Below are 12,689 nucleotides of genomic sequence, written 5' to 3' on the forward strand. Positions count from 1 at the left end.
CTAATTCAGATGTAGGATTCCTTGGAGGCTCACTATGATTGTCCATCTGAATGAGAAGCAGACCAAAGCCTGAACAAAAACAGCTTTCTGGATTCCAAACTAAAGCAATGTGTATTGTGTCTCCTAGCTTTACAGATTGATAACGTCAGAGAGTGCACTGGACACGACGTCTATGCAAGTGACTGAAAGTCACATCGAAACAAAAGGAAAGAGCCTAATGCAATTACATGAATAATAGCATCCAACTGACTTTAATTAAGAGTTAGAAATTTAATTTCATGGAGGCCGGGCTCAAGAAAGAATGAAATCGCATTCAGCGCTTCATCACCTTTTATCAAGTTCATCAATTGGCACCCTGCAGCTTCTGCTCATCTACAAAGGCCGTTCTAAAGCACAGCACATTTCTGCCTGCAGTGTGCCCTTCTCTTATTGCTGCCTGCAAGTAGAAATCAAGGTGGAGAAACGAGATGTCAAACAGTGTGGTAGTACGCTGAGAGAAACTCAAGATGAATAGTCACAAGAATTGTATGACTTGAATGTGACTTAGGAACAAAGTGACAGATACAGTGGAGTGTACGGGGATTATCAAGCAGTCTTTGGAGCCCTCAGATACTGTTGCACTGCTTCGATCTTACTGTACATCCTTTTTTCCCCCCCACTCTCTGACACACACACACACACACACACTCACACACACAATCACACATGCTGTATTTATGACTTGACTGGTCCATTTTGAAACCTCACGTTATCGGCTGACTCAGCACACTCTCTGCCGCCTCACAAAGACACTGCTGCCTTCACATCTCCTATCGCAGGCTTTTTGAAGTCAAGAGATGGTACGATCTACCTTTCGTTTCTGCTTACTCTATTTTGTGTTTTGTTTTTCATCACCGTCCCTTTCCCATCAGACAGAATCGAGATGAAGGCTTTGTCAGGAGTAATCCTGTCTAGAGGCAAGCAGAGCAGCATAATGAAAAGTCAAGCAACAGAGGAGAGGAAAAGGAGGAGAGAAGAGGAAGAAAAAACACACAGGAGAGCAGAGAGTGGGTTGTATTAGGTGTTTTTTTTCTTTACCCTAAAGACTGTGTTGTCTCTCCAGTGGACATTTAAGGACATCTCAGACACAGTTTGTCAAGCTCATGCTCTACATTGTATGACTTTGCTCAACTTTCATCAGTCTGTTTTTTTTTTTTATCATGCTCCATTTTTTTAGCATGCTTAGTTAGCGCAACATCTTTTAGCATCTTTCATACATAGACGTTAATTTTCCATCTTCAAGATTTGAGTACATGTTGCATTAAGCTCAAAATATAGCCACGGCTGATGAAGTCGAGCTAAAGCTAACAAAACACACCTTCTACGATATGTAGCTTTAAAGCAAGATTTATAGATTTTCTTGGGCAAAACGGTGGCAAGTCCCCAAGCTTTAAACACAACATTGAAATATCACCTTATAACGTTGAATTTGGGAATTTGTTAGCAAATACTTGTCTATTTAAACATCCTAACGGCAAAATTAGCATTTATTTGAATTTGTGTTTCTGGCCACCATGATAATAAATCAAATACTCACTCTTGCTTTAACTCTGTTTTGGTTTAGAAAGCTGCTAGTTGCTAACTTTGCCCGTCACTGGGTGCTAGAGTCTACAGTGGGATATCCTTTCAGATAACTGAGAGGAACAGCAGCTGGCCGATAATTCTCTGTGGGTTTGTCACTATTTATCTCACATTATACATTGCCGCCTGATCCAATGCTAATAGAAAAATATAGATTTAACCTAAATGTTTATCAAAACCCGTGGGAAAAGCTTGATCAGGAAATGAACACGCTCAGTATGTAAATGGCATGCTCAACACTTAGAATGCATGTGTGAACGAGACGTAAGGCTGATGCAGCATAACTGTAGATGACAAAACCAGATGAGTCTCAGGCTGCATTTGCATTTAGATAAATCAAATTTGGCAAACAAGTTTTAAAGCTAAATGTTGTGTTTACTTGTAAGACTGCGAGACTTTTGCTCATGGGATAAACAAGCCATTTACACATAACTCAGACGATGGATGATATTTTAGTGGACCGTTGCAGACTCAGGCACTTGGCACAGGACATACAGCCGATCTTGAACCGCATTTCCTCTCAAGCTGTGATCAAAGGAAAGAGCTTGCTTGTTGACAAGCTAATTAGCACGTAGCATAGAGTGCCACTCCAGGATCCTGCTAGCAGCTGCATGTAGCCTTAAAGAGATTGGATGGTCTTGGCTGGGTTCACTTCCTCTTTGATGGGTTGTGTTTGAGACGTGCCAAAGCAGGTAACGATTCTACGACTACTGGCAGTCATGCAGCACACTGCTGTGAGTCTTCCCCCAAGTTTCCATCTTGCCAAAGATAGACAAAAAAAATTTAGGAATATGATGGGTCTTTAGTGAAGTTAAACACTACTTTTTGATGTACTGTATGCAAACTTACACTTAACTTAAAGGTGATAACAAAGGAGAAATGTAGATGATTTGATTATTATAAAGGCATCAATGTACAGGAAGTAATGAAACACCAATATGGATTAAGCTTAGCATTAGTTCCTGCAGGACACGGAAGTCATACCCCAACACCAGAGGTGGGTAGTAACGAGTTACATTAGCTCCGTAACATTTACTTGAGTAAGTTTTTGAAAAAATTGTACTTCTAGGAGTAGTTTTAAATCACTATACTTTTACTTGTACTTGAGTAGATTAGTGAAGGAGAAACTGTACTCTTACTCCGATACATTAGGCTACAATGAGCTCGTTACTTTTCTTTTTACGTCTTTGGTATTCTACGTGCCATTGTTTTTACCCCAGCGTACGTCTCATATAATGTTTTATTTTGACAGAGAGAAGAGTCTTGCGCTGAAGGCTCTACCACGTGACTGTGTTCCACAATCAAACGGCGTTGTGCAGTCACGTGACCATCCTCTTACTCAGCGGTGGGACCATAGACTGTATTATTTATGGGCGGAACGTTAGCTTACAGTCGTAGCAAACAAAGATCAATCGTCGCCAAGGCAACACAGAGTGGAGGAACCCCCGGCCTCATAGTGAAAGCATGGCTACCTTTTAGGAAAAGTGTGGAACAGCAGCACATCATGCAGCGTCTCTGTGTCGACCAAAACAAACGGACATGTGAGCGTTCAACAACTCAACATCTAACCTGAGGAGACGTAGCGGTGGTTTTAGTTTCTGCTGTGGAGAGGTGGATTTGTCTTTTAGGTTACATACTGTATGTTTTGCACATGCAGATCCATCCAAATTTAATGTGACAAGTCTCTCACTTAGAGCTATTTTGTAATTAATAAATTAATTTTAATTTATTTTATTGATTGATGAACAATAGTTTGCCTAAATATGATTATTTTGTATTTTGTGTCTGTTGATGCTTGTGTTAAGAATAAATCAGACGTTACTCAACAGTTACTAACTACTTGAGTAGTTTTTTCATCAAGTACTTTTTTACTTTTACTAAGTAATTATTTGGATGACTACTTTTACTTTTACTTGAGTCATATTATTTGAAGTAACAGTACTTTTACTTGAGTGAATTTTGGCTACTCTACCCACCTCTGCCCAACACAATCACAGCCATTCTCACATCAAGCAGTCCTTCAATGTCTTTCTTTTGGCTCACTCTTCTATACATTCAGTGGGGTTTCTGCATAGCGATCCCTGTTTCAGCTTATCATGCTGCTTGGCTGGTCCAGGGAGCATTTTCAAGAGCGGAGCCATCATTGCCAAGATAATTGTATTTCTATTTGTTGCAAAAATCTATATGTTGAGTTAAATCTATAAAGAGAGGGTTCCTAAGTGAACGCCATAATCAGTTCACTATGCCAAGAGCAATGTAGTGTCAACTCAACTCTAGCTGGCCCACTGCAATGTGACCTTCTCACATCTTGCAAGATATTTAACAAACTTTAGAAGGTTAAAGAATCAATGGTTTATTTACCAGTGCCTCACTGTGGCTAGGGTTCACTGAAACCAACTGCCCTTGAAATTCTGTTTCTGTAGCAGAACAATTGGCACAGCGTTTTCATTAGGGAGAAGAGATCCCAGAAGAAGGTGTTTGGTGTGTGTTTGCAATAAGAGAGGATATGGTAGTTATTGAATGTGCCTACAATGTGGCATTCCAAGATAATTGGACTGGGCTGCGGATCGCAGAAAGTAAGACTCAGAAAGAGTCTTCCAGGTGGAGCTATAAACACAAGCAAGATATGGGACAGGGATGCTGGGTGGTGCAGTCAATTAATATTGTATTCAATTCGCTATATGTAAGGTTAAAGTGTCGTGAAAAAAATCACAAACGGAGAGGATGATAAGAACCGAAGAAGGGTTTGACACAGAGGAGGAGGTGTGTCTCACTTGCCTTCTCGGGAAAATGAGACAGACAAGAGAGAACAGCATTGTACTGTATTTTCTTTTTCTTCAGAGATAAAACTGCAGCACAGAGGAGTGGAAAGACTTAAAACGCTGTACTTGAGAGGGATGAGCTCACTCGTGTTCCCCTTTGTGGGCCTCTGGCCTACACTCAAACACACTTACAAGCACACACGACAGACTGGACTCATGACACACATTTACAAGCTTTTCACAACAATAAACTGAGACAGTACATGCAGAGGTCTGTACACTTCTCAAATAAGATTGTGTTGTTTGACATGATGTCTGGCAGCCTGTGTGTTGGTGTGTGGTGTGTTGTGCGCAGGGTGGGCGTATACGTATGTGGTAAGAGAGGCTTTATCAGACAATCAGAGAAAAATGGCGAAAGACACTTAAAAGGAAATTGCTTCTTATTACATGTCAGCACCAAATGTTAAAATTTCATTTGACTGATCACATTTGTCACTTGTCGGTCATTTGTATGCACTGGGCAGTACTGATATGTGACTTAATATTGCTTTACCGCAATGCAAATTTTTTAGAGAGAGAGACATAACAGGACAGGTTCGTTCATGAAGTAGCCACCCTGGAGCAGTTACAAGTTTAAGTGTTTTGCTCAGATTTATTCCTATCACATCTGACAGCCTCTCCTCCTATTTAATTGGTTACATTAAAGTAGACCCCTCTTTGATGTCCCGTCCCAACATCATGTTTCAGATGGAATTACAACAGATTAACAGGTACACAATACAATATTTGGTATAAGGGCCTACAGAATATAATCAGTTCTCAACGTAGAAGCAAAGACAGCATAGGATATTTACTACAATAACAACAAGCTGTGCCCCTAACCAGGCTCTGTAATGTGTGTCTGTTTCTGCTGTTTGTCTTCTCTAACTTCTGATTCTATGCAAATGAGCTTATTACAATTCATTGGCAGGAAACAATACACAACTTAGCTCAGCCAGACAGAGGTAAAGCTGAGTAAAAACAGATCAATAAACAAATCCATTACTTCAGACTGCGTAGGGTCTGTGGCCCACCAAAAGAACCATATTAGCAACACTTTACCAAAGGCAGGGAATCTCAGCAATTTAATACACTAGGGGACTATAGTGTCTCCGGCGGATACGCTGCAGAACGCCAGTGCAATCATCCAGCTCGACTCCTCACACTAGTTTTAGTCAAACCTGATTTCCTGCTGTAAGTCAGCAAATTACCAGTAAGTAGAGATTTGGATGAGTCAGAGGAAGTGGTGATGTGAGAGTGGTGTGCGGGTCTTGCTGTGACAAAGTGATATAGCTGCACCTGAGAAAGCACTTTCTTCCAACCACTGGGGGGAGATAGCGGGAGCTGCAAGCTGACTCAGTCTCATCTGAAAAGCTCTGACTAGGGTCTCCCAAGAGGGATCCCCTCCTCCACAAAGCTCCCTTCAGAGCTCCACGAGCTATGGAGGATCGTTGCCCCCCCCCGGGTGATATCACAGAGCCTACCCCTGAGAACACACCGACAGTGTGTTGAGGGAGTATGACAGTTGGGGAGAAATAAATGATAAAACGCACGAGACGCTACACACGTTTCTCTTAACACACCAACAGACAATTAAACTCCCAACATGCTACAATAAAATATGTTTCTCCTACACATATCCACAGAAACTCTGTATGATTGATGGCTCATGAAAAGGAACACAACCGCACATGGTAAACACACGTGCCTCCTTGCCACAGCCTAACCGCTCTGCCACCAGCATGAAACACACATAAGCGTGTATTCGGGGGGGTTTTGTAGCCTCGGGCCCCATCACACACCGGCGCGTACACAAGCTACAACACCAGATAGAAAAATGTGTCTTAGTATAAATGTGAGAATGGATTTGTGACTTTGTCTTTTAGCATTTAATGAAGATACAGGGACTCTTCTGAGAAACAGTTAGTTGAGAGAATAAGTCATTTTTTGTGGCCTTTATCATTTATTTTTATCCATAGCTTCATTTGTAGGAGTTAATATAAAGTCCACATGACTATACATGTAATGCAGTGCTTTTATTTTTTACATCCAATTTGGAATAAGTCACATTTTTAAATTGTGTTTTGTTCAACATCTTTGGAAAAGAATTTCTGCGTGGAGTTACATACTGCTCTCATATGTGTACGGTAAATATAAACGATACAGCTAGCTGTTGTTAGCTTAGCATAAAGCCTGAAATAGAGGCAAGCTGGCCCGGTTACAATTGAAGGTAACACAATCAACCTACCAGCAGCTCACTAAGTAACCAGTTCCATCTCATTCCATCCATCCAAAAAGTTAATAGTATAGTATATTATAGTAATTATAGTATATATATAGATATAAACAAGCACTGGTTTTATGTGCTGTTTTATGTTTTATGTTTTATTATTTTTTTGCACGAGGACGGAACAAAACCGGGCGCATCCAGGAAACGAGTCTCCCCTGGTTTTCGACCACCGGTCGAACAAAACAATCAGGATGGTTAACACAATACACCCCACAGCCAGAAGGGCGACAAGACAAGTTGGGTCAGAATACTCCTCAAGTTCAATAAGTTGTTGAAAAGTCCGTCACTAGCACTAAATGAGAACTGGTTTACATCCAATGTAGCTACTGTCATCTATTAGCACCCAAACGGGCTGAGTGACACATACAGCCGCACTGACTAAAATACCGGTAGGACAATAATACTTTATAATGAGTACCATAACTCAGAAAAACAAAGCATGAATATGTTGATGAATCTCTTACATAAATTGGTAGAAATGTACACTACGATAAACTGGAATGCACATTTATGAAAAGCAGATAATCCAACTCATTTTTTCAACGGCCTTAATTTAAAATTTACGGTATGTTATAAAGCAAGACATTTTATTATCTTGTTATAATATCAGTTTTGATTCCAGTTGTCTTTAGAAAAAAGGGCGTAGTTAGCTGTAAACGCTGACACGTGACATGAGGGTGTTGTGTGTGTGTGTGTGTGTGGTGTGTGTGTGTGTGTGAGACGCTGATACCACATATTTAGGTGTGTGGAGGGATTGATGAGGAGATTGTTTGCACACCAGATGTTTCTTCATAGTGAAAACACTACAGAAGACAAAGACACTGAAAGACTATTCTTCTTTTTCTACAAACTTTTTAGTTGTAGAAAAACAAGTCCAGGACGCGTAACAGTGAACGTGAAGGTGGAATAGCGGCCAGGAGAAACCGCCGCCATAGTCCCGACGCTAGTAGGCCCGATTCAGATGCGAACGGATGCAGTGTCTGGGTGAGTCCATTTAACGCAGCAAGAAATCCTCTAGAAGTTGGGAAGACACTTATCCAGGTAAGTTTGGTCTCTTCTCACGTTAAAGGCAACATGCAGGGAAAAGGAGACAGGGAATAATGACTAGCCTCTAGTAGCTATGTCTTTGTCATACAAGCCCAGGTTAGCTTTGTTTAGAAAAGAGTAATTTTTGGGTCTTTTAGGCCTTAATTCCACAGGACAGATGAAGACATGAAAGAGGAAAGAGAGGGGGAATGATATGCAGAAAGGGTCACAGGTCGGAGCTGAGACCTCGGCCACTGCGTCGAGAAGTAAACCTATAATAATATATATAATATATATATATACTGTAATATATATATTGTGCACTGCTCTACCAAATGAGCTAACCCAGCCACGAGCCCAGGTTAGCATAGCCATTTTGTTACACTTTCTTTTGTTTCTGACTATGACTTTTTAACAATGCATAAGAACTACTAGACTTTACATTTTCTTTTTTTAAAAACATTCCAGCAGTAGAGAAAACTCACCTTGCTCTGATGTCAGCGTGTCACACGATCCAAAGCTGAGGGCCAACAGAGTCAGAGATGAACAGAGAAGCCACATGGTTTCACTCCACCAAAAACCTCACGTCACCAGCTGAGGATTGAACAAACAGAAAAAGAGAAAGTCAAAAAGTCAAATCCTTCCTACATGCTGTCAGAAGGACACCCAGACTGCGCACTCTGCCGACAGCTGCACATTATGCTTGACTCTTAAATAGACATTGATGTATATTTATGAGTCAGTCACAGTTGATGTGTTAATTATGAGGTATGATGCGGGCTTTGTAGTGGCATATGAATTAACCAGAATGTGCTTCATAGGGAGGGAACTCTATAAAGTCTGATCATAGTCAATCCTGTCCATCTGGTTGGCCTTTGACTGGGCAGCTGCCACACACACACACACACACACACACACCCACACACACACAACACACACACACTTACAACAAATGTCTGTGAGAGTGCACATAAGTGCACACATTACATGATTCACATATCTAGGAAAGAATTGTAAAAGAGAAAAAAGAATGTGCACATGCTGACACAAATACCAAGACGACAAAACAAAAGCACACACAGAAGTAAATGATTTACATGCAGGCTGGTTGGTCCTGAGTCAAACACCCAGGGGCCAAACTCGTCTCACAACACATCTGGAGACTGTTCACTGGAGTCATGGTTGTATTGCACCAGATGCTTCCACGTGGCCAACAACAACCAAACACACAGATTCAAATAGTTGCCACGTCCTAAATAATCATATATTCAGAGTCTCCATAGTCCCTTTGCCTAACTGCAACCCCTATTCATGAAGGCACACAAGAATGCACGCACACAAACACGCCAACACCGCCTACTCCAACTCACATAAACACATCCCAGCTGACCTGGACTTGCCCTCGCATGTGTGGGAGCCTAAACTCTGCGGTGTTTACAGGTACAGCAGGGCCCTCCAGGCAGGCAGGCGAGCAGAGTGTTCTGAACACACACCTGTCCCATCTGCCAGGAGAAAGACCCTACTCTCCCCTGGGGGTACACAATGTGGCTTACCTGCCAGCTGAGGACACTGTGAATACCATCTAGCCTGACCTGACTTCCTGCAGCTTGCTGCTAACAGACAATGTGCTGGATTATGGTGTTTCAAACGATGTTCTGAAAATATGGACAGCTTGACATGCTCTGCATTGTGAATTATGCATTAAATTTGGCATGCTGCTGACTCAAGGTGTGGCTCCTTTCCTTGATTTCTTCCATTTAAAAAGCCGGGTTACCATTTTATAAAAAGAACAATATCTTTGCAAGACATTGTATACTCTGGCTGGGGCCCAAATCATCAGTTTGCACAACTGTTGACAACATGGTCACTTTTATGTAAATGTAGCTGGGAGCTAAACAGCAAGAAGAATAGATTAAAACAAAGTTTTCCCGCAGTTGGATGGTGGGAAGGTTAATCAAGCATTAGACGGCTGAGTTTGAGCACTCTAAAGCTGAAACCATTATTATAGCTTCATGCCACATGATCACAATAATAAGAAAGTACACAGTACTAATACATACTGCATCACAGTCCAGAGAACAGTATGAGGGAAAAGTAACAGCTCATTGCTATTATTATCTGGCCATAATCCAAAACAATTTATAGTCTCCCAATATGTGTTGGATGGTTGTCTCTGTTTCTTGCAGCTTCACGGCCACCCAGCTGGCTACAGCAGATAAGGCAGTGTGGGGTCATGTCACTGGACTTGGCCGCTGTGGTGGGCCATGAGCCCGGTAAGCAGGGCCGCGATGTATCGGGTCACTGAGCACAAAGCTAATACAGTATGGAAAACAATGACAGATTTGAAAGTCTCCAGCACTAAAAGCCTGAGACATGCGCTGGCGGACAGAGCTGGTGACCAACATTAACAATCACAACGCTCATCATTTCACCCTGGACAGCATTTTCCAACAACAATGCGTCTCCATGGAAGGTGCAGACCAGCTCAGTAGTTCTAGGGGTCATTTAGGTTCTAGGTCCAGACCTATTGAGGTTTCTATTTTCAGTACAGCTACCAGTTCCAGTACTTTTATGGCTTGAATACATGGACAGACGCTGATATTGTCCTATTTAACAATGGAGGTAATTGTGTGCTCAATGCTTAGCAATTTTGGTTGTCACACATTTCATCATCATTGCCACTTACAGATGGAACAACAGCCTCGACACAAGCCTGTTTAGAGGAAACACACTGACAGAGTAAATGAAACATGTCCTCTCTATGGCCTGACAAGAGAATTGCTTATTAGCCACGATCATGGATGATTAAACAACAGCAAAAACGTTGCCCACTATTTAGACTCCTTTCCCTCGGTTTATATGGGAGAACCAGCATAAATGTGTCTGCCATGTAACATTTGAGGGTTCACTGCCTTTCCAGCTGTCCACTACCAGCATTCTTTAGCAAGAAGATTGATGGACATTTCGCTCACAGAGATCTATTTCCAATTTAGCCCGCTACAGTACAAAACACACTCAGTCCAGAGTGGTTTGGGTGTTGGGCAGTGAAAACAACCTCCTGATAGGACTGTTGGGTTGTGACCCTGAATGATTCTCCAGGTTAAGTCTCTCCCAGCAGAGAATGTGTAGAAAGTCCACTAAAGTTGACTGGAATGCAGCCAGAAACAGAAGTCCTGCATAAAAAGAGGCGGGTAGACGCATACAATGACATTAAAAACGTGCATATACAGTACATTATGTGTGCAACAGAAGACAAAAAGGGCGGTAATACAAGGATGTGGTCACAAGCCAGAACAAGAATACAGAAAGATATTTATGAATATAGGCTAAAAACACAATGTAGGATATTGTTACATCACGTAGATCACTATAACTAGAAGGCACACAAAATACATTTGAAAAATAAAGAAAGAAAACTAGTTCCAAATGAAACTGCTGACAGCCAGGTGGGATATTGTGAGAACGGTTCATGAATTGGAAAAGACATTGCTGTTGAGTTTTTCAAATGTGTATTTTTGGCACTTTGAGCAATACAAGCCGGGTGCCATCTAGTTCCACTATACTTGACAGAAAGCAAACATCTCAACAGCCATATATTCAACACCGGGCAACTCACACCAAAACAATCTAGACTAGTGAATAGCCCTATACAGGTAAGAGGGAATTATTATTTTTTTGAATGTGGCGTGAACTGCGTTTTTTCTGGTAGGGATTAATGTTTGTTAGAAATTCATGGCAATCCAACCAATAGTCGTTAAGACATTTCACTCGAAACCATTAATGTGAGTTAGTGATGATGACAGAGCATCACTTCAGCCAGTAGACCTCCTCCGGCAGCCATGCATGTCTGTGCCAAATGTCCCTGCCAATCCATCAAGTACCTGTGGAGATATTTGTCTGGACCAAAGTGATGGACCGAGTGAGTGACACTGCCATCCCAACAGGCGATGGATGTTGACAACAGTCAGTGTGCTGCTATCTTTTCAGGCACGCCACAGAGTTGTTTTGCCAGACAGGAAGTATCGAGACATCTGACGCCAGAAGCTTCTATTTACTGAGATTCTGATGTCATCATGAACAGAAGAACATGTCCACGTATAATCCTGGCTCTTGGATGTGGCTTCAGGCCAAACCTGAGAGTGCATCGCAGGCGTTACAATGGGGAACTCTGAGGGAATAAAGTAATTAATGATGTCCTGAGGCTTTGATAGACTCTCCAATATCCACTGACGGGAGCAAAAGAAACTCTTAAACTAGCGTAGACAATATCTAAAGCTGTGTAACATTTAAAGACAACTGTGGCAAGTTTTTACTAGTCTTAAATACTGGGCTGTGTTCAGGGCCTTGAATAGTTGTGAAGAGAATCAAGCCAGCACAGTTGCAGATTGAGAACAAAAGGAGGGAGTTTTGAAAACTTACAGCGCTCCCTGCTCATGCTTGCCTCAAAGTTCCACTGCCGTGGACCATTTGGTCCACTTACAGAACTAATGATGTAAGGTGAACTGGTTGGCCTCAAGCCCGTCTTATGCATGGTTGAGTCAGTCTGCAGATGAAAATGCTAAAGGCTCACCATTTCTGATAGCTTAATGTTCACATCATTGCTGACCGGAATAAGCAAAGAGTCAAGTGGATGATAAAATGATCTGTAGGCGCACAGTACAGGCTAGAATTAGAAGCAGTACATGAAACAGATCCTGCGTGGCCCACAGCTAATACTGCATGTTCCGCCTGCAGCAGGTTAAATGAGCAACACTTAATGTGCAGTTTAATTCAAGACAGCATTTGTTACATTTACAGGGCTATGTTCCCCAGGGTCTGAAGAGGGAGCAGTACCTATTACTGCAGGGAAGAGGAGGGGGGGGGAGTGCCCCAGGAGATACTTTATAGATATTAGGAGATATTTTTTTTAAAGATCTAAGATTATCTTATTCGTTTGACCCTGTAACAAATGT

At 41.8% G+C, this 12,689-nt stretch overlaps 1 protein-coding gene across 4 annotated transcripts in view; it reads right to left on the reverse strand.

Annotated features, from left to right (window-relative positions):
- col16a1 (collagen, type XVI, alpha 1) overlaps positions 1–12,689 on the reverse strand; it is an 88,634-nt gene that overhangs the window by 64,627 nt on the left and 11,318 nt on the right. Inside the window, exon 1 of one of the 4 annotated variants that reach the window (XM_032535243.1) lies at positions 8,223–8,451. The exons of the other annotated variants lie outside the window; for them this stretch is intronic. Coding sequence (XP_032391134.1) covers positions 8,223–8,298 — 76 coding nt within the window. The 5' untranslated portion in view covers positions 8,299–8,451. Of the gene's footprint in view, positions 1–8,222; positions 8,452–12,689 lie in introns of those variants that run through there. 4 annotated transcript variants of the gene reach the window in all.

The sequence above is a fragment of the Etheostoma spectabile genome, chromosome 14 (genome assembly GCF_008692095.1).
Source record: "Etheostoma spectabile isolate EspeVRDwgs_2016 chromosome 14, UIUC_Espe_1.0, whole genome shotgun sequence".
NCBI classification, from domain to species: Eukaryota; Metazoa; Chordata; class Actinopteri; order Perciformes; family Percidae; genus Etheostoma; species Etheostoma spectabile.